The 20,148-nt window shown below is 48.7% G+C and overlaps 13 protein-coding genes across 13 annotated transcripts; 5 read left to right on the top strand and 8 right to left on the bottom strand.

The window, feature by feature from the left end:
* Positions 1 to 119: 119 nt before the first annotated feature.
* On the top strand, positions 120 to 1,235 carry N7443_005253 (phosphatase PAP2 family protein; the record flags this gene model as incomplete). The annotated part of the gene is made up of 4 exons (XM_056885309.1): positions 120 to 257; positions 325 to 415; positions 468 to 807; positions 860 to 1,235. 4 exons carry the CDS (start codon positions 120 to 122, stop codon positions 1,233 to 1,235), a joined length of 945 nt encoding a protein of 314 aa, XP_056743587.1.
* Positions 1,236 to 1,752: 517 nt separating this feature from the next.
* Positions 1,753 to 2,374, bottom strand: N7443_005254 (S-(hydroxymethyl)glutathione synthase; the record flags this gene model as incomplete). Its single annotated transcript, XM_056885310.1, has 2 exons — positions 1,753 to 1,884; positions 1,934 to 2,374. 2 exons carry the CDS (start codon positions 2,372 to 2,374, stop codon positions 1,753 to 1,755), a joined length of 573 nt encoding a protein of 190 aa, XP_056743588.1.
* Positions 2,375 to 3,100: 726 nt separating this feature from the next.
* Positions 3,101 to 4,645, top strand: N7443_005255 (IQ calmodulin-binding motif protein; the record flags this gene model as incomplete). The annotated part of the gene is made up of 4 exons (XM_056885311.1): positions 3,101 to 3,208; positions 3,402 to 4,163; positions 4,216 to 4,361; positions 4,417 to 4,645. 4 exons carry the CDS (start codon positions 3,101 to 3,103, stop codon positions 4,643 to 4,645), a joined length of 1,245 nt encoding a protein of 414 aa, XP_056743589.1.
* Positions 4,646 to 5,095: 450 nt separating this feature from the next.
* On the bottom strand, positions 5,096 to 6,968 carry N7443_005256 (GMC family oxidoreductase; the record flags this gene model as incomplete). The annotated part of the gene is made up of 3 exons (XM_056885312.1): positions 5,096 to 5,547; positions 5,629 to 6,304; positions 6,366 to 6,968. 3 exons carry the CDS (start codon positions 6,966 to 6,968, stop codon positions 5,096 to 5,098), a joined length of 1,731 nt encoding a protein of 576 aa, XP_056743590.1.
* Positions 6,969 to 7,934: 966 nt separating this feature from the next.
* N7443_005257 (SMP-30/gluconolactonase/LRE family protein) lies at positions 7,935 to 9,077 on the bottom strand (the record flags this gene model as incomplete). Its single annotated transcript, XM_056885313.1, has 3 exons — positions 7,935 to 8,241; positions 8,304 to 8,912; positions 8,971 to 9,077. The coding sequence occupies 3 exons, from the start codon at positions 9,075 to 9,077 to the stop codon at positions 7,935 to 7,937; spliced, it is 1,023 nt and encodes a 340-aa protein (XP_056743591.1).
* Positions 9,078 to 9,832: 755 nt separating this feature from the next.
* Positions 9,833 to 10,821, bottom strand: N7443_005258 (NmrA/HSCARG family protein; the record flags this gene model as incomplete). The annotated part of the gene is made up of 2 exons (XM_056885314.1): positions 9,833 to 10,359; positions 10,410 to 10,821. 2 exons carry the CDS (start codon positions 10,819 to 10,821, stop codon positions 9,833 to 9,835), a joined length of 939 nt encoding a protein of 312 aa, XP_056743592.1.
* A 754-nt stretch (positions 10,822 to 11,575) lies between these two features.
* N7443_005259 (GNAT family N-acetyltransferase) lies at positions 11,576 to 12,281 on the top strand (the record flags this gene model as incomplete). The annotated part of the gene is made up of 2 exons (XM_056885315.1): positions 11,576 to 11,984; positions 12,031 to 12,281. The coding sequence occupies 2 exons, from the start codon at positions 11,576 to 11,578 to the stop codon at positions 12,279 to 12,281; spliced, it is 660 nt and encodes a 219-aa protein (XP_056743593.1).
* Positions 12,282 to 12,948: 667 nt separating this feature from the next.
* Positions 12,949 to 14,098, top strand: N7443_005260 (D-2-hydroxyacid dehydrogenase family protein; the record flags this gene model as incomplete). Its single annotated transcript, XM_056885316.1, has 3 exons — positions 12,949 to 13,155; positions 13,218 to 13,501; positions 13,558 to 14,098. 3 exons carry the CDS (start codon positions 12,949 to 12,951, stop codon positions 14,096 to 14,098), a joined length of 1,032 nt encoding a protein of 343 aa, XP_056743594.1.
* Positions 14,099 to 14,583: 485 nt separating this feature from the next.
* On the top strand, positions 14,584 to 15,164 carry N7443_005261 (uncharacterized protein; the record flags this gene model as incomplete). Its single annotated transcript, XM_056885317.1, has 2 exons — positions 14,584 to 14,827; positions 14,890 to 15,164. 2 exons carry the CDS (start codon positions 14,584 to 14,586, stop codon positions 15,162 to 15,164), a joined length of 519 nt encoding a protein of 172 aa, XP_056743595.1.
* A 177-nt stretch (positions 15,165 to 15,341) lies between these two features.
* N7443_005262 (uncharacterized protein) lies at positions 15,342 to 15,617 on the bottom strand (the record flags this gene model as incomplete). The annotated part of the gene is made up of 1 exon (XM_056885318.1): positions 15,342 to 15,617. One exon carries the CDS (start codon positions 15,615 to 15,617, stop codon positions 15,342 to 15,344), a length of 276 nt encoding a protein of 91 aa, XP_056743596.1.
* A 206-nt stretch (positions 15,618 to 15,823) lies between these two features.
* Positions 15,824 to 16,570, bottom strand: N7443_005263 (uncharacterized protein; the record flags this gene model as incomplete). Its single annotated transcript, XM_056885319.1, has 1 exon — positions 15,824 to 16,570. The coding sequence occupies one exon, from the start codon at positions 16,568 to 16,570 to the stop codon at positions 15,824 to 15,826; it is 747 nt and encodes a 248-aa protein (XP_056743597.1).
* Positions 16,571 to 16,867: 297 nt separating this feature from the next.
* Positions 16,868 to 17,428, bottom strand: N7443_005264 (uncharacterized protein; the record flags this gene model as incomplete). The annotated part of the gene is made up of 1 exon (XM_056885320.1): positions 16,868 to 17,428. One exon carries the CDS (start codon positions 17,426 to 17,428, stop codon positions 16,868 to 16,870), a length of 561 nt encoding a protein of 186 aa, XP_056743598.1.
* Positions 17,429 to 18,217: 789 nt separating this feature from the next.
* N7443_005265 (uncharacterized protein) lies at positions 18,218 to 19,857 on the bottom strand (the record flags this gene model as incomplete). The annotated part of the gene is made up of 4 exons (XM_056885321.1): positions 18,218 to 18,330; positions 19,094 to 19,433; positions 19,480 to 19,634; positions 19,707 to 19,857. The coding sequence occupies 4 exons, from the start codon at positions 19,855 to 19,857 to the stop codon at positions 18,218 to 18,220; spliced, it is 759 nt and encodes a 252-aa protein (XP_056743599.1).
* Between the last annotated feature and the right edge of the window lie 291 nt (positions 19,858 to 20,148).

Below are 20,148 nucleotides of genomic sequence, written 5' to 3' on the forward strand. Positions count from 1 at the left end.
GGTGTGGGTCTGTGCTTCGGGCTCTGTTACTTTCCGAACCTCGCGACTCTCCCTTCACTTGGGTTTCTCCTGTGCAAGGCGGGATATTCATTTGCTTTTGCTCTGGGTAGCATCACAGAATGTCCCAAAGCTCGGGCAATGGGCCCCTCCCGGTCCTTCACCGGGTTGGCCTCGCGGGGGCCCTGGCTCGCTTTGGCCAGCGCTCTTATGCGGCCGACTACATCGCGTTGGGGTTCCTGGCATTGGGCTGGGTCCTGGTCAGTTGGGAATTATTGTCTCATAACGAGCTTCATATGCTAACATTTCACTCTTTACCTTGCGCAGATCCAATTTATGGACCCCTTCCACCGCATGTTTTCCCTCGACAACAAGGCCATCATGTACCCATTCGCCGTCCATGAGCGAGTTCCTGTTGGTACGACTCTTCCAAGCCACCCCCGCTCGATATATACTCATCCTATCTATAGTATGGTCAATCATAATTGCCGGTGTGATACCCTTCAGCATTATCCTCGTTTGGTCCGCCATGTTGCGTCCCGGGGTACAAAAGACGCAAGTCACGGTGCTCGGGCTATTGGTCGCTCTGATGTTGACATCTTTCCTCACGGATTTGATCAAGAATGCAGTGGGGAGACCTCGTCCAGACCTATTATCACGTTGCAAACCCGCCCGGGGCACGTCAGCCAATGTGCTGGTCGCATGGACTGTCTGCACCGAGTCCAACCAACAAATTCTACAAGAAGGCTGGCGCAGCTTCCCCAGTGGACACAGTAGCTTCTCATTTGCCGGCCTTGGCTATTTCTCACTGTAGGTATCGCTCCACCATATACTGAGAGAAGTTGCTGACTTCTACCCAAAGCTTCATCTGCGGCCAGATGCATGTTTTCCGCCCGAGGACGGACCTCAGCCGGTGCCTTCTGGGGCTCTTTCCCCTGCTGTGTGCGCTTATGGTTGCTATCTCACGTCTAGATGACTACAGGCATGACGTGTGGGATGTGACTTGCGGTGGACTTCTGGGTATGCTCGTGGGCTGGTTCTCCTATCGCCGTTACTACCCACCTCTGCGATCCGTTACCTGTGATGAGCCTTGGAACAAGTCTGAATCTTCAAGTATAGAAGGGTTTGCTAGGCTGAATGATGAGGAACAGGCTCTATCGCGGCCGTTCATCCCTCGGGGTAACCCCGAAGAAACCTTCCAACTAGAGGATACCATGGGTGCCGACAGTGGCCACTAGGGAAACTCGATTATTCCAATATTAATGATAAGTAGTTGGAAGTAAATATTTAAAGCAAGATTTCCAAAATTTACGTCCAGAAAAAAAAACCATCTACAAATACGATTGAAAGATACCTATCTAAGTACAGAGTCAAGCTTGCGATGAATTGAACGTTTGTGCGGGTGGTAAGACGCATCTCATTTAGATCACTCTCCGAGCTGTGATCTGAGTGACGCCCGTAATCATCGGTCTCATCATTTGCCGACGTAATAAGCATACGATCTTCCTACCGAGGATAAGAGATAATTATATATAATTATGGAAGATTCGCTCCCGACATTGAATAGTCATATAGTCATTGCTCATTCTTAAGGACACCTGAGAGATACCATATAGTGAAGATTGACAAAAGCTGTAAGGATTCATGAACAATCATTTATTTCCGCGGGAGTCAAAGAGAACCCCCTAGAGCAGAACTCTAAGATATATACATGCCCACACTGGACACTCATTTTATCTTTGTTATGTAACATGCCTACAAGTTGGAGAATTTCACACCCGCCTTCTGTGCGGCGAAAGTGGCGAGAAGATCCATCAGGGGTGGGGATAGGGCGTCGTATGTCTCCAGACCGGCGGACTTGAACTTCGATCGAACCTCATCCATACCCTGGCAAACGAGTTAGCAGAGAAAGATATAGAGAGCAGCCCGAACCTACCTTGGGATCAAATCCTTGCTCAATGATTGAAGAGACGAAGCCTGCAAACTGGGGCTCCTGCCATCCAGATTGATCGGAAAGCTCCGAGTGGACAAAATCAAGACCATGGAAAGCATGCGCCGTTTCAATACGACCGAACATGTGTACGCCACATTCACGGCAAGCATGTCTTAAAATGACGGCAGTAGGATCGACTATCTTGAGCTTCGACTCGTTTTTCTCGACCGTGAGGTTTTCCCTGGGTACCACACCCACAACGGAGAAGAGAGCTCCCTCAGGCTTCCAACACTTGCTGCAGCCACAGGCGTGGTTATGGGCAACGTTGCTTTTGAGACCAACGATGACCTGGTTGGAGGAACAGCGGCAAAGCAAACGACCTCCGGGGAAATTGGGGTCCCCTTTGATGAGGCCCTTGTCGATGAGAGGGTGGATGGAAGGCATGATTGATATTCTGTGAACTGAACAGCTAGATCAAGTAGATTTAAACTGATTAAAAAGTAGAAGCCAAATTAGGGTATATATAATACAGGACCGCAACACGTCTCTCCGCATGAGGGGAACGGTCCACGGACGGAGCATCCGTGATCTGACCGGAGTCGGGTACAGGCCCGAGAAGCGCGTGAAAGCGCGAGGCGCATCTACGGTCCGTTGCCGTTGCGGGGCAATCAAACAGGGATTAATCTGTATCGGGCAATTAAATCCACACTGCGGGCGCTTCTCCAACTGACGATTGCAATTGCAAGTTGGGGGACATGAAGGGAAAGAACTTTATCAGGTGGCGTGCTCGCGAATCGAACCTTTTAGAGAGGTTGATAGCTCATGTTTGAGAACGCAATTAGGTAGTTGTCGAGATTCATGGCGAAGGGAAGAAGGAGGGAGGAAGAAGGAGGGATGAGAAAGGAACAAGTTTGATATAATAGGATCCGAGAACGATATACAATTCCCCCAGGGTACTCAAGGCCGAAGGTCGCAAGTCGCAAGTCGAAGGGTTGAGAGCCGCAGAAACAAGGCCAGAATGACACCTGAGGCTCCCCCGTCGAAACTTGGAAATCGGACACTGATCCATAGTCCATGTACATACCTATAGCTATACACCTTGGGACCTTATCCTTCAAATGGTGGTTGATACGTGGCTTTCGCTTCCTACTAAGTGTCTCTCTCGCAACAATGACAACCCTTCAGTCTGAGGAGCAACGCTCGCGCGACATGGCTCTACGGGATTCAAATGACGTCACTGCTTGTTTGGATTCAGAGCGCGCTGCTAGCACGATCCAGGTACGAGATGAGAGAGCGCATCGATTTGACGATAGGCTCTGACTTGACCGTGGTGACAGAGAATATATCGGGGGTATAGAACTCGAAGAGAGCTCAGGGGGCTCGATCTGGCTGCCTCCCGACGCGAGGTAAAGACCCCGCTATACTCTCTCAGTGCGAGTACTGATCGTTGTTCTTGCTCCTCTTTCTATAGCTTACTCCACAGCCCAAGAACCATCTACAAGGTCCTTCCGAAGGATTCAAGGCTCACTCTATCGAGGAAAGCCCCAGCCCAGCTCGCCAAAACTGGAACCGGGCTGTCAGCGTCGCTATGCAAGCCAGCGGCGATGATGATGCAGACTCCGAGGCCAGTCGCGTGACAAGCCCCAAGCAAATGGATCTCGAATATTTCTTGGAGATGGTAGATTCGAAGCACCGTCATGGCTCCAATCTGCGCGCCTACCATATTCTTTGGAAGGAATCTCCCTGCAGCCAAAACTTCTTTTACTGGCTGGATCACGGCGAAGGAAGAGACGTCGAGGTTCCAAACGTATCACGCGAGCGACTCGAGAGACAACAGATAAGATACCTCACTGCCACCGAGAGGTTGAATTACCTGGTTAGCATAGGCCAGGATGGCTTGTTTCGATGGGCGAAGAGCGGCGAGCTGGTAGAAACTAATGATGCCAAGTTTAGGGACAGCATTCATGGCATAGTTCCCAAGGGTGACGACACGCCTTGTTTTGAGGCAAACTCGAATCTTGGCGAAAAACCATCTGACCCTGAGTCGACCTCCTCACAATCGTCGCCTTTGCAGGGGCATGCTGGCGATGAAAGCAATGAAGACCCCATGCCTGCCACGGAAGAAGACAACGAACTGAGAAATTCCGCCAAGAGGTTCTCAAATGTCAACCCAGTGGCAATCTACGATCGTTTTGCGGGAAGCCTGTCCGTGAAAAAAAACATGTGGATATTTGTCAGTCCTTGAACCAAGCCCGCCCTCCTACCTGTCTAACCTCTCTTGAAAGGTCGCCGATACATCTTTTCGTATCTATGTAGGGATCAAAGAGCCTGGGGCTTTCCAACATTCCTCCTTCTTACGTGGAGGGCGCATCGCGGCGGCTGGGCTTCTCAAAATTAAGTCTGGCCAACTACGCAGTCTAGCTCCTTTGAGGTATGGCTCCGATTGCAATTTTCACCTTAAACCGGCCGGAATCTAACATTTCTAGCGGCCATTACCGGCCCCATCTGGCTAACTTCCGTGCCTTTCACCGTTCTCTTCAAGAACGGGGTGTGGACTTATCTCATGTTTCTATCACCTATTCATATGCTGTCCTTGCTGGAATCGAGGGCTACACTAAGACCAAACGGAAAATGCACTCCATGCATGATAAATTGGAGAAGACGAAGGAAAAAATACAGTCGAGTCATTCACATGCAGCCGATGCTGGGAGCTAAGAGCCGCTTTCATTGCGAAAGAATAATATTCAGTACTGGACCCGGCAGTATGAAAGACGCATGCGTGAATCTCCCTATCAACGCAAATTGTCTCGATTTACAAACATCATACTGCTTGCAGCTTCTCGCTCAACCATCTACAGACAGCACCACCGGAAATTTTACTCGCTCTCGTGTCCTAGCGCCAACTTTCGACCCAATCTATTCATTCTAGCTCGATGAACTCCAATTGGCCCTGTCTGGACATTCCCGCTCGACCTCAGACGAGCACGTTGCTACAGAATATAAATGACATGTCAGTCTAGTTGGATAGCACTCGGGCAATCGGCGCGGCAATTGCTCTCCAGGACTGGCATATAGAACTGAAGTACTTTATAAAGAAAATGCAACGGTATGCTGCCACTATGTGTATCCCAAAACAACCTAGATATACTGTGGATCAACTTCTACCTAATTTATGGAGTTTAACTTTCGGTGATAATCAGCGAGAATCAGATCTGATAGTTTTTGCGCAACGCCATAGAGTAAGGCAGAGGTATGCGCAGAGACCTGGGTTGGGATAATCGAAGCATCAACCACTCGAAGAGCTGGTACCCCATAAACTTTGCCAGAAGGGTCCACAACGCCTCCCAGTTCTTTTGCCATCATTGAGCATGTTCCAATGGCATGAAAGTTTGGCTGAAAGTTCTGAGCCACATATGATATCCAGTCATCTGTTGTTGCGTTGTCCGGCACAACCGAGCCTGGGAATGTTTCTTTCAAGACCAATGGATGCATGGCATCGAGCAGATTCCGGGCCAGTCGAGTTGCTGCGGCTTGAGACAACCTATCCAAATCATTTTCCAGGTACCGTGGGTCTAGGGCATATTTCCACAGGAACGGGTCCTTGTGAGTGATGTGAACTGCGAGAGAGACTCAGAAGTGTACCCGTGAAGCCCATCAGAAAGGTTTGTATGAAGATTGACAGATATGGTTATACATACTTTTGCCTCGGGTGAACGGTAAAAGTACCCAGATGCTGAATCCAACTGTTAAGGGGCGCACATCCATAAAGAGCTCAGCATATGCGACTTTCTTATCCAGAATCCAATGACGATAAAGCTCCAGTTGACTTTTCAGGGCATTTTGTTTGGAGAATCCTCCTTCGGCAATAGCATCATCCGCCCATTGATTCAGTTGAGAACTCAAGAGTTCACGGGCTGTCTCAATGTCTTGTGTACTGAACAGATCATCCAGTGTTGCAAAGTAAGCAGCTTGACCTTGACCTTCGTCCTTGGTCTGTGCCATCATGGTAGTAGTAGTTTGATCTTGGAGATTGAGTCCAACAGGTAGATCGACAATCTGGGGAACTCCGGCGGCTTCGAGAACTGTTTTGAGTCCAACTCCAGAGTACTCGAGAATAAGAGGACTCATAAGGGCACCCGCTGCTAAGATGACTTCATGCTTTGCATATACCTCGAATCTTTGCCCATCGGTTCCAAACTCTACACCCCTTGCGGATGGAATTCTGACCTTTTGATTGATCAACACTTTACCAACTTTCTGCCCGACAAGCACCGACAAATTTGGGCGGGTCATATGAGGCAGTAGATACTCTCGAGCAGTATCAGAACGAGTCCCGTTGGCATGCATCGTATTTAGAAACATTGAGACTCCTTTCTGTCCTTGTGTCAGCTTTCAAAAGCTGTTGAAGTGAGTAGAGAGTGACACTGAGCCCCACCGGGTTTCCGCACGATAGATCGCGACGTATCGGCGCACCGCCTTTCTTAACTACTCCCATCAGCCTTTTTATTATCGGGGAAAGCCGGCCTCCACGAGGGCCGACATGCAGATCACCGTGTGTTCCGTGACACTCAGGTTTGTATGAATGGCCGGCTTCGATTTGTTCCGGGGTAGGGGGACGGGCCTTTTCGTTCCTGCGAATATAGGAAGAAATATTATCAAAGTTCCATCCTCCATTGCCTAAATGAGACTCCCACGAGTCGATCTGGACCTTGGAAGGACTTGTATATGTTGCTCCGTTTATTAGAGTTGAGCCACCGAGGCCATTTCCAGAGTGAAAAGTCAATGGACGCCCATTGATATCTAAGGATACAGTCTGGAAGGCGTGATCGAGAGTGGTCCCAAAAGCTTCACCGAATGAATTCAGATCTTCCACGATTGGGCCTCGACTAGACTGATAGAAACCGCTCTCGATCACCAAAACGGTTATTCTTGCGTCGGATGTCAGGCGTGCAGCCGTTGTGAGACCTGTGAGTCCTCCGCCGGTAATAACATAGTCATATGTTTTACCAGAAACTTTGAGAGGATCCGCCATTAACATTGCTGTTGTGCCATTCAGACAACTAGAAAATAGTAGAGTAAATTGGAATAAGATCCCGAGAGGCTTCATCTTGGTATACTGTGCTTGAATATGAATGAACGTACAACGTACGGGATCAAGGAGTCTTTAATAGTGTCGAGCTACGTAGGTCGCATTATTTGAGTTTGGCCATCAACCACCCAGCATCCCTACATAAATTGTCTCTGATGGCTTTGTGCCGAGTAACAATCATTCAGGGACAACCCTGTTCACCCTCTTTCTTTGACTGGTCATCCCAGAAGCGCTCGTACCAACTCTCGCCATCGCATTCGCATGGCGCTAGACTACGTCACGAAACAACAGTAGCATCTTGAATCAAATGAGGTTTAAGTCCTTAACACAACTAATTATACTATTATAGCTCCAGCCCCAGCTCCCTTGTATCAAGCAAATGACCATTCGAGATGGAGCTACCGGAATGTTTAATAATTGGGCCGCGTCCACTATTAGTGTTAGTACTACCGCGCTGAAACATCACGTACGCATATCCTAAAACGGAGAAACAAGATTTATGTAGCAGCAGCAGCAGCAGCAGCTCATTGGACAAAAATGGATTTCGGGTCTTACGCGATTCAGCATGTCAGCTCTGTCTTATCTCACTTCTCCAGAATTGACTCGTCAAATTCGAATTTTGCCGAGATGAGTGGAAGCGATTTCTCGGAGCTCGGAGATCGACTTGGATAATCACTGACGCGATACAGTCCCATCTAATCAATGATATTTGAAAGGTAAAACGCTTTAACCCAAGTTCACCGTTTTCAATGCATATGTGGTTTCAATTGTGTCTTGAAAGAGTTCCTTTTTGCCCACATTTTCTTGAGCAGATCTGATGAATAGCTCTTGGTATTTTGTCTCCGTCACACACTTATCAGCATATTTCTTTCAACACCGAGTATCGACCATTGCACGTCCCTCATTGTGTCCCTATTAAATTCGCAAAAGCGCCCCCTTGACATGACTAGCTAGTCGGGCTCTCCAGATCTTGTTTTCGTTGAGAATAAAAATTTCACCAAGTCGTCCGAAACAAAAATTTGCCACACCTTCTGGGACCAGAATTCTACCGATCAAAGTGCCACCTGGGCTCCAGACATTCAGTCCATCTCCACATCCGCTGTACACGTTACCATAGAGGTCGCACTTGATTCCATCTGGGATTCCAGAATCTGCCATAGCAAAGAGTCTCCTGTTCTCAAGACATGGCTCTCCATGACGAGTATTCAGGTCAAATGCGTATCTTAAGTTCAGTATCAGCATGTCTACTACGCTTTCCACATCGCCAGCCTGAACAGTACCTACATTGTTGAAGCCTTGGCATCATCAAAAACTCCTGCCCCGTGGATGCGGTCTGTGTCGGTCACATATAGAGTCTTTTCATCTGGCGAAAAGCAAATCCCATTTGGGTGACCAAACCCATCGGACATAGCTCGAATTCCCGAGCTCACGGGATCGTAGCGATAAACCTGGCTGGGTAGCTGCGGACGCGGTCGAAAGCCTTGTTCAAATCCGTATGCGGGATCCGTAAACCAGATAGATCCGTCACTATGGATAACCACATCATTGACGGAATTGAATTGTCGGCCGTAGAAGCTTGTCACGACCGCGTGCACATTGTATGGGGGGCGCACTTTCATCTCGTACAAGCCACTTGGGACATCGAGCGACCCCTGGGCACAAAACAGAATTCCATCGTCGCCGTAGTTGACACCACCATTGCCCATCGTGACCCGAGAAGAATCAATTTCCTCTTGTTTAGCCGAAGTGGTTGCATCTCCCAATATCACTTTCGAAATCTGAACTCGCTGTCCCTGTGAACCAGGATCTTTGATGCGCGCGCTCGTGACAAACAGCTCATTAGTAGACTCGATGAAAACGCCAGCCTCGTGAGCAAATGGGTATGTCTCGTTTCTGGTGACTTCGGGTCAACACAGCCTGGGCTTTGGAGCGACATGGATTGGCTGCTTACTCAACTAGCACTTCCAAAGTTGGGTTATCTATGAGCTTGCGAAAACGCTCGTCATGAACGATAAAAGCTGAAGTTGCATCAGCCATGTTTCGAGGTGTAGAACTCATTGCTATTGACGTGTGAATTCAGCTGATCATGGACGAGCGGTGTAACCTCTGCACTAACTTGGCAAATTTGGACTCGGGGGTTTCACGGAATTTTCTTTTAGCTCGATTTAAAAACGAGACTGCGAACCCCAAGCAGGCGGGGTAGGTCTCGGGTAATCAATCCAAGGTGAGGTGAACGATGGGCTTCTTATCGCCTGATTCTCGGAGTTGCGCCGCTCCTCTTGAGCTATAGAGCCAACTTCGGCAATGACCTCGACCATCCATGTATGAGATGGCGTTGATCTCATATTCTCTACTGCTGTTCCTTTCTCATGTCGCACATATGAATAGAGTCTCAAGTGGTTCGATTCCTCGGGTTATGTATTCGATACCTACTTAGTGTGGCACCAACTTATCGGACTCGCCCCGAAGAGAAAAGTGGAGAATTTGAGCTTGTAACGTGGACCATCTGCATCAAATTGATGAACCCCATCTCAGTCCCCGCATATAGTCCCTTGCAGAGCAACCCACAGGATCATCAATCAACCCGGCATGTTGGCTGCGCTGTAATGCAGCCATCTGAAATGAAATCTCAAGCAGACTGTGTGCAGTAATGTTAGGGATATATCCTAGGCTTACGATTCGTAAGCGCCGTTGACGATGCACAATGTTCTTTTTTATTTTAATGACCGTTTTCAGTCTTTTGACTCGATCATTAAGGCTAAACATAGCTCTTTCTAAGCCAGATACTGGTTTCGCATCAAAGATTTCTGCTGCTAGAACATGTCGGTAGCATAACTCTCCACAAATTCCTCAAAAGTGCTCAGTTTGTCTTTGACCTGCTGTACCGTCCACTTGACTTCCTCATTGCTTTGTGGACCAAAATATCCCGGGCTTTCGACCCACCGCATCATTTCCGACATGGCTTTATCATATCCAGGAGGGAGGTAACTGATCCATTGTTCAAGGGGAATCTGCAGATAGACCGTTCTCTTTCCGGTGATACGTGTGATAATCTCGGCAGCTTCGCGATAGCTATAAAAGGCGGTCGCAGCGAAGAACGTGTTTCCGGCATACCTATCAGGGTTGGCAAGAATAGTCCCAACATACTTGCCGCTATCCTTGACTGTATCAATCAATGGGATAGGCGCATCCGGGGAAATGAAGTTGGCAATCGCATAGGTGATCTCGTCGCCTTCCTTTCCAGGTATCGGCTGCGGGCGCTGATTCGTGAGATAGTTCTGCATGAACATGCCCGGGCTGAAGAATGCACTCTTGATAGGCAGAGTGCGGATATAAGCCTCTAAAGAATAATTAATAAGCTTCCAAATACAATTTCAGTTCTCAACGAACCAGAATCTGCCTTGGAGTCAAATGCGGTGACTGGAATCCCCCAAAGTCTCTCAGCTGCCACACACGAGCTGTAAATGAGGTATTGGGCCCCTGCTGCAACTGCTGCATCGGCTACATCTTTTGTCTGGCGAAGCTCACGGGCCTTGAGATTCTCATCGTAGATGGAGATAGTCACGATGAAAACGGTATGGGCTTGTGCTAAAGCTGAAGAAAGCGAATCGGGATCATCCACATCAGCCTCGACAACTTCTACGCCCCGACTCTGTAGGCTTTGGGCTGATGGTCGTTTAATATCTCGGGTGATTGCGCGCAGAGAATATTCTTTGGAGAGCTCGGAGTCGTTTAGAACCGCGTCAATCACAGAGCCACCTTGCTGCCCAGTGGCACCGAAGACAACGAGAATCTTGGTCATGGTAGAGTTCGCATGAATCAAGTGAACAATGGTAATGTTTGTGCAAAGTCATTGGGATGATTTTATAAAGATTTTAAGATTCCCTGCCGTGGTGTCAACGACATTTATCTCCGTGCTTAAATCCGGCCAGGCGCGAGGTAGTAAGAGCCTCGCTTCTTTTCACTTTCACGTTCAACTCGGACTTTAATTTTCCGAACTTCACTTATAATTTCAAACGGAGATTATTTGCTGCTAATGCCGGGGTGGAGCTAATGCTGGGATGAGAATGGAGCCTGGCAATGGTGATCAGCTGCGGCCTACTTCAGACTGCCATTTCAAATGAATTGGGAATGTGGAGATAGAGACGGAGTACCATAGAGAGTCGCGACAAGTGGCTAGGATCTAGTTCAGGTAGACTTTATGAGAATGGTAAATAAAGGGTAGTCATGCAGGGCGGGTAAGTGTAGGTGCTAATCTCAAGATTGGCATATCCCACATGAGATTCATAGGTCTATGATCCGCTGTTAGAATTATTTTCTTTCACCATGAGTGTCATTTTCGGTATTTCTGGAGACTAACTATCGGTGTCTGAATATCCTCTTTGAAATTGTGAAGGGTGGACTAGCGTGGGGGCTAAACCGCTCCTAGACCCCGATGTGAGTCAACTCCGCTCTTACTCCGTGTTCCAGTGTCCTGGGGTTTCTTCACAACTTGATTCCCCGCGAGTGTTCTACCCCTTGAGACTATTAGCTGGACGAGTGTTTTTGGGAAATCCATGGCGTACCAAATTGAATATGCCACCGAGGCAGATGGCTCTGCCCTCGCTCGGATCAACGTCGAGAGCTTCCAAGGCAGAGGATTGCTCAACAGTGTTTTCCCAGAAGCTACCGAAGCGGAGCTACAGAATTATAAAGCGATCTATGCCATGAAGCACCTGGCAGACCCGCAGATGCATGTTCTCAAAATCACCGATCCTACCAGCGGAGAAGTTGTTTCCTACGCTCGCTGGTTGATTCCAGCGACAGTGGACTCAGTTAGCCAACCAGCTCTGAGTGGGCAAGCACAGGTGTTCGCTCAAGACCCAACCCGCTTTTGTCCACAGCCCATGAATGAAGCTCTTTATACCGAGTTCCGCGGGCTGTTACAGAAATCTCGCAAGAAACATGCCACGGATGACGATATGAGTGAGTGACCATCGTTCAACATCATATCAAAAGCTCACCAAATTAGTGCTTGACCTTCTGGCCACTTTACCGGGCTATCAAGGCCGTGGAATTGGGTCTACCATGCTCAAATGGGGCACTTCGAAAGCAGATGCCGCGGGTCGTCGTCTGTACCTGGAGGCTACTGGGGAGGGACAGCCGCTTTATCTTAAGGCAGGGTTCCACCCAGTTGATGAGTTCATCCTGGACCGGACACAGTTCGGAGGAAAGGGACAGGAGTCTTTCACGATTATGATTAGGGATCCGGTTACTCAATAATCTAAATTTCATGTCTTTTTTTGCAAATATCTGTCAAGTTTCGGGGTTCTGCATCTTATTCCTTCAGTATTCATACTCTTGTCTTGCACCTTCCCAGTCGCGTCTCAAGATCTCTTCTTCCCGCGATAATATCTTTCGACCGCTTTCCACAGGGTCTCTCCAATTTGCTCTCGAACTCTTCTGTCGTGTTCTCGAGACGGAAACTTCAGTGTACGCCCCGATTTCATCTCTCGTCCCATCCACTCGAATGGATCTCGAGATCCAATGCATCATAAGTATGCCTTTACCAGTACTCTTCAACCCACTTGTCACAATTCCAGCCAGGGTATCAGACTTCCTGCTGATATCTGCCGAGCATCCAGCGTACGTTTTATGCGGCATCGCGATATTTCTGTGGTAAATACAAGACCTCGTGAAGACACGTCAATTGTTCTTTCAAATTCATCAAGCCCAATAGCACTTTGCACTCGTGAGAAATATTTCGATGGCCTTTCAATGCCTCCGGTCTAATGACTTACGTCATGGGTGTTTACCTCGTAACTACTTCCTCCAAAACCCCACTTACGGCAAAAAGAACAGCCGAACCCCCCGCGACGCTGTACTTGGATGAAGCTCTGTCGCAAATGAACTTTTGAATCTTCTCCATCGAGAACACTTCTCTATCACTATGTCGAAGCCCAAATTCGCCATCCTGGACGACTATCAGAACATTGGACTCTCACATTTTACCCACTTAGAGCCACGCATCGAGATTCATTCCTTTCCCGAGACCCTCGATCCCCGCGACCCCATACAGCAAGATGCACTCATCCAGAGACTCCTGCCATTCGACGTGGTACTAGCCATGCGTGAGCGCACGCCCTTTTTCGCATCAGTGAGTTTCCCTTTGCGATTACCCACAATTGCATTGCGGTTTCGGTTTGCTGACTCATGCAGACCGTTACAGCTCTCCCAAACCTGAAACTACTCTTGACCACCGGGACAAGAAACCTGGCACTAGATCTCGCTTCATTTTCCGAGCGAGGGATTCCCGTTGCTGGCACTGAGGGCCGCCCCCCGGGCGTGAATTCGACTGTGCAGCATACCTGGGCTCTGATATTGGGGTTGGCACGGCACATTGCAAGAGACGATGCCGCCGTGAAGCAAGGTCGCTGGCAGGGATCTCTTGGGTTCAATCTTAGCGGCAAGTCTCTAGGGGTTTTAGGACTTGGCAAATTAGGGTAATAAAGTTCTAGTAGAGCGTCCATGTACTCTTGTTAAGCTAACCGCCTAATAGCGCGCAAACGGCCAAGATTGCTATTGAAGCCTTTGGAATGGAGGTAATCGCCTGGTCGACTAATCTGACACAAGAAAAAGCGGACGAGCAAGCTCTAGCTCATGGCTTGCCTGCTGGAACCTTCGTCGTTTCTCCTTCCAAGTCTGCTTTCTTTGCGACCGCAGACGTGGTTAGCGTGCATAACGTTCTCTCTGAACGTACTCGGGGGATTGTTGCTAAACCGGAACTGGACGCTATGAAGAAGCGGGCCATCATTGTCAACACATCACGTGGACCTCTTATAGATGAAGCGGATTTACTGGAATCCTTGAAGGCAGGCGGAATAAGGGGCGCCGCGTTAGACGTGTTCGATCCGGAGCCGTTGCCATTGGATAGTCCCTGGAGAACCACTGCTTGGGGCCAGGATGGACGCTCGGAGGTAATTTTATCACCACACATGGGCTATGGAGAAGAAGATTTGCTCCATGGATGGTATGAAGAGGTTGCCGAGAATCTGGAGAGGTGGTTGAACGGGAAAGAGTTGCTACGCGAGATGAACTAACCAAGCCATTTTCACATGTTATCAACACCTTATAAAATGCAATTGATATTGATCATCGTGCCCCCTCCTGGATTTTCACTTTGAATATTAGGAACCGTCAGTCTCCCACATGCAAAACCGGAAATCTTTCCATTTGTAGCCGGGCTGGGCTAAAAGTGGATTCACCGAAAGACGTTTCTGTGGTTGCGCGCCCCGGTAGTGCACCGACCAGGTCGATCGCCCGCTAGAAGTTTCCTGGTGTCATCTCCACGATGGAGTTTAATACGTTAGTACCTGGGGTTAGTCGCTTTAGGCTCTCTCTCCGCGGACTGGCGTCATACGGCCCAATTTCGCCTCGGCCCTGTTGCAATCCGAGGAGAACAGCAGAGTTTCTTGGCCGCTCCCCCTTCCCTCGGTTGAAAGGAACCCTCTAGTTTATAAGCCAATTGACCTGCCCACATACTGTCCTATTCAGCTTTTGAATCCATTTCACCAATTCTATCACCATGTCGCCCTCCTTCGATCCCATCCCCGCCGTCCCTGCGCTCCGCAGCGAGGTCCCCGCTCCGACTCATCCCGACCGTCTCCACGTAAACCGCAACGCCAAAGCCTTTAGCAGCGGTGCCGAATCCCTCGTTGATCTGCCGGCCGGTGCGCTTTTTGCCAAGATCACGGGCATCACGCCCGGCAAGAAGGCCTATACCAGTGTCCAGACGGGACCCGACTCACACATCGAGCTGAACTCTGACTGTAAGCCCTTGGCAAGACTCCAGTCGCAATTGACGCAATTCGCTGACTGACGCGGTTCCCAGTGGTTTACTGCAACCATTCATGCGCGCCGAGCGTGGTTTTTGACATGGCCCGCATGGAAGTGCGCGTGGTCGATGAAAAGCCGCTGAAGAAGGGCGATGCCCTCACTTTCTTCTATCCCAGTACGGAGTGGGATATGGATCAGGCATTCACATGCACTTGTGGGGCCCAGGAGTGCAAAGGCTGGATCTCGGGCGCCAAGACGATGCCTTTGGAGGCACTGGAGGGTTATTGGCTAAATGGACACATCGCCGAATTATTAAACGAGCGCAAGTGAGGGACAATAACTTACAGGGTTGAATCACAAGTTGAGTGGAAATTTTAAGGGCCAAGGGAACGCAATGGACGCAGGACGCAGGACGGGCCGGCCCTCCCGCGTATTCCATAGAGCACAAGATCCGAAAAAAATAAAAAATAGAGAAGTATAGATTCCATTGCGAAGAAACGAAGGAGACTATCGAACCTGAACACGATCTCGTAATTTCAATGACAACATCAATGACAACCAAATAGTGTCTGTAACCAGACTGACCATCATCACAAAACCCTCGCCCAGTTTCTTTAGCTTCCGCACCATTTCCTTGTCACGTAGCTCTGTATCGGACTGGATCAGCATAACAAACAATTTTCTCGGTTCCTGTTGCTTCTTCGTCATCTCCGTATTTTTGTCAGACATCTCAGCTTTGATCCAGTCCGCTTCTTTCGAGATTTCGCCGAGCTGGCCAGTCATTGATGATGTTGAATCGAAGAAATGCAGGCGGTGGAGAAGTGGGAGAAGACAAGAAAGCGGGCAGTAGAACTTCAGTGAACATCATGACAGTATTGGATTCTCGAATTAAAATGACAAAGCGATTAGGCAATAATACACGCTACTTTCATATCAACAAATTACCTTGATCAATTCAAACACCGACTAAGCACCGAAACCCCATCACATCAGGAGCAGGCACCAACCGCTCCGGCAATCACCGCACACTGAACTATTCTACGCCGGTCAACTTCTCGCTTTAGCATTACCAGACATGTTGCCACGACGATAGACTCTTCCAGCTCGCACTCAACTAAAGCCGCATCATCGATCTGCAATTCCCCGCCGTTCCCCGCTCGACATTTGCTGGTACCGGGCGTGCGAGTTGCTTTATCACGGACAAGCTGAGCGATTCGACAATGATCATCTTTCTTGTTGACCATTTGCAAGATGAGCAGATGGGCCTCCTTGCTATCTGAGCGTTTCTCTTTGACATACTTCCATTCAAAGTCTCTGTCCCTGAAAATAAAGCTCGTTGAGCGGGAGGTCCATCGGCCTGTCACTTTGGTTTCCTCGGAGATGACTCCCGGGCTCTGCAGAAGTCGTAAAATGGTAGGATTTGGGCCAAAGGAATAGTCAGTTTGGATGAGGCTGCCTGTCTTGGAAGAAGACAAGATGCAATTGCCGGACCAGCGTTTGTTTCTAGTGGAAACATAGACCTCGCTGTCGTCATCAGAGACAACTATTTCTCTTTGACGGGATGGAATGGGCAGCCGTAATGCTCTGATGCCCAGTGCATTGACTTTAAGGGTTCGAGATGCATAGAAAGACGATGGACTGTCGGTGAAGGGGCACAAAGTGCTGGAGCTAGCGGAAGACAGTGAAGTCTGAGTCTCCTTGAAGTCCGGTTGTACTGGATGAAGAGTAATAGGCATGATAGGTTGGTCTTCTTATGCATGGATTTGAAGGAATATCGAAGCCGGTTTATATAGTTTAGGCCATCGCCATACGTTAAGGTCAGCCGTAGCCCGGATACGAAATTTCCCGACTAGGACACAGACCCAAGGAACGGGCCGTGATCATCGGTGCAATCAAATACGCAGTGTGGTCAGGCAGATACCCACCTATCCCCGATCTAGAATAAGGTCGACTTGATTCTTGTGGCAAAAGGCTCAGCCTTGCTCGTATTTCCATTGACAAGCTTGGGGCTATGCCCAACTCAATACATCGTTTCACTCTCGCAGCATCTTCCCCGTAAACATGTCGATGATCGGAACGATCGGGGGCTCGCCCTGCACGTCAGTTCCACTCTGGACGTTCCATCTTGCTGGGTGATTGGCAATATAAAGGTTCAACTTTTCCTCCGCCTTAGTAACGAGGGTCGCCTTCACAACATTCTCCCATCTCAACTCTTTCATTGCTTCCTTTGCCCAGATGTTGGAGTCGAACACGCACGCCATATCCTGGTCGACGTCCTCGGGTTGATAGACAGGCACGGAGTTTATGAGTCTCTCCACTTCGTCGATGTCGTAGACTTTGGCGATCACTGCACAGGCTAGTAGGCGGAGGTCATTGTCGATGTCGGGAATAATTTCTCTCTCGCGACGCCAAGGTCTCGCGGGGACATGATTTATGAGCTGGATGGTATTCTTCACGTGCCACTTTCTGGCTGAGATTGTTCCTCTCTTCGCTCCATTCTTAATCTTGTTCGTGATGAGGAGGGCAGTGTGAATCGTGTGATGTTTCGGAAGTGAGTAGAATGAGAGCAGGATACGCAGCTTGTTGCGAGCCATCACGGTTGCTGGGCAGAGCTGCTGAGCTGCAGTTCTGGAAGCGGTGGATTTTAAATGAGAATGGTAGGAGAGTCTGGATGAAAACAATAGAGCACTTTGAAGTTTGTAATCAAATTCAGATTACGTTCACGTACATCTTCATTGAGTTTCAGCCTAAACAAACAAGTACTATCCTCCCTCTCTCTCTCTCTCTCTTTAATGAAGATACGGCCTTGTAGATCTATCTCTTGAGGCATTTTGTCTCTTTTCTTTTCGCGTCTTCCATGACTCTATTTAATGGAGAATCCCGAGATCAGATCAACCTTTACAGAGATACCCAAGCGATTTGTGACTACGCGATCGAGGGATGACTTTTCCAGGATGCATCGAGCAGGAATCAAGAATTGGACAGATTATTGGAGCTTGGAGGTTCACCTAACGAGCTGTTTCTCAGTCGGATCGGTCTTCTTGGACTTGCTTTGATCTCTTCTGGCGATCCGCTTCTCGATCTCATTCTCATTGCAGAGTATCAGCGGAACAGCATTGCGGTATCCTGGGTGTTCTTACTGTATGCCGTGCAGTTCCGACACGAGGGTTCGGTCTCGCACTGTTTGAAGGTCAGCACCGTCAGAAAACGGAGAAACCTGCTCACCTTGACTTGGCATTCTCTGCAGAGAAAATAACCTTACTGAACTTGCGGCCGACATTCATTACCGTCAGGAGGAATCGGACCTTCTCGAAAAAAGTTGCAGGGGAAGCGCTCGAATCATCCGCGTATACTGACGGGATTTTTTGTTTTTCATTAATTAATCACAAAATGAAAATCGATAATATGAACTGGGCTTGTGGTTTAGTGGTATAATACTCCCTTAGCATGGGAGTGGTCCGGGGTTCGATTCCCCGCGAGTCCATTTTTTTGTTCTCTTCCATGTGTGCTCAGGATGAAAATATTTTTGCCCTGCAGAAAAAGCAACTTGGATTAGTTTGGAGAATTTTAATTAGAAAGGCATTTCAAGGTTTATAAAGTGAACATGCTCAAATGACCTGTTTGCCTGCTGATATAGATCTCATAGCTTTGATCGATTCGAAGGTGAACTTCGCTCGGGAAAAGACATAATTGTATCTCCGAAGATTTCGGACATGCTAGATAATTTAAGTGTTTACCTACAAGCACTCGGCCAAACATGCGGCGGTGAAGAATTGCTTCTTTCCGGAAACGATCAACAACACTACATTTAGCTCTCCGTGTCAATCTCAACTCCATGCTTGTAACAACTAGTTGTACCACGGTCAACTCCAGAGGTCGAATAATCATTTGGCCAACCCTCTTGGCTGAGGCAAAAGTGTCCCAATGTAAGCATGCACAAAGTAAACCTTCTAGGAGGTAGACATCACACTTTGAAACTTTACGTTAACTATCCCGTAATGCATCCCAGCAGCTCCCAGGGCTACATGTGGGTGAACAGTAGAGCCTTGGGTCCGTTGGGTCTTTCAGCTTATTTATTTGGTTTAGAGACTCTGAAATAAACCAGGCGGTTCTATTCAATGTTTTTTGTTGATGTATGTTATATGTCGGTTTAGCTTATGGTTTCCCGTCATTTTATATCTCTATTCGGAAGGCCAACAACGCACCATTCGGGCGTCTACCATGTTCATTCTATCCTGACCCCAGGTCAACTTAGACACGCGACCAGATGCCCTGACCAGTGATTAGCGTGCTCAGTACCATAGTCACACCCAAAATCAAGTCGCCGGTGGGATACCATCCCAGTAGTTCCGCGGGAATCAATAGATCACAGCTTTCTACCACAATCTGTTTCGCCAAAGCCGAAGTACTGACTGTGGCCGCAGCAGCTTTTTCGTTCTTCCGACCTTTCTTTTCCTGCGACGTAGACGCCGGAGAAGGGGAGAGAAGTGCGTAAACAGCGCCAAGGAGAGAGAGAGACAGAGCGTAGAACCAGAATTGATTCGCCTCGCGCATGACTCGTTCCTCCCAGGGCACAATATAGACGCCCATGGCATGCAACTACTTCCGTGTTAGCACCGTTACAACCATATCGAGAAAGACGTACAATAGTCAAATCTTCCAGCACAAAGTATAGACCGAAACAAGTCCACTTGGCCAGATCAATCCAGCCCGGCACAGAACCCATTCCTTCCTTGCTAAGCAGCGCGGATACGCGCTGAAATGACTCGATGAAGCCAAAGAAGCGGAAAAACCTCCGCGCTATAGCAGTATCAGCATCAATGGAATACGTCGGCCAACACTACACCATTTCAGGGGCCATTGATCACTCACTCAGGGCCAATTGCAACTTGGCGGTCGTCAATCGCACGGCGGTGCTACCGATACTGAAGACCGCGGCGATCTGCGCCACGGACTGGATCAGGCGGAGGGTCTTCTCCAGGCCGGCACCGTTATTGACAAAGCGATTGAAGTGTGCAATCATCGTGAATCTGTGGTCTTCGGGTCCTGGGGCGTGGGGGTGGAGAGAATTGTGAGTTGACATCGGGTTGTGCCGCTAGATTGAAAACACTGCTTATTAAGCCCGTTTGTAGCGCACCATAGCGTCGATCCTCGTTGGAAATACAGCGCTGTTCACATGAACAGGCGGAGTATTGATTCCAATCTACGCTTCGATAGCAATGTGTTGTCGTGTGGACTGGACTGGGAGGTTGGAGGTTGCGCCTGCATACGCCAGGGACTTGAGAAGGCTAAGTACAACGTTGAACAGCATTTG

This window comes from Penicillium atrosanguineum (genome assembly GCF_028827265.1).
Source record: "Penicillium atrosanguineum strain IBT 20685 chromosome Unknown utg000003l_segment0_segment0, whole genome shotgun sequence".
In the NCBI taxonomy this organism is placed as follows: Eukaryota; Fungi; Ascomycota; class Eurotiomycetes; order Eurotiales; family Aspergillaceae; genus Penicillium; species Penicillium atrosanguineum.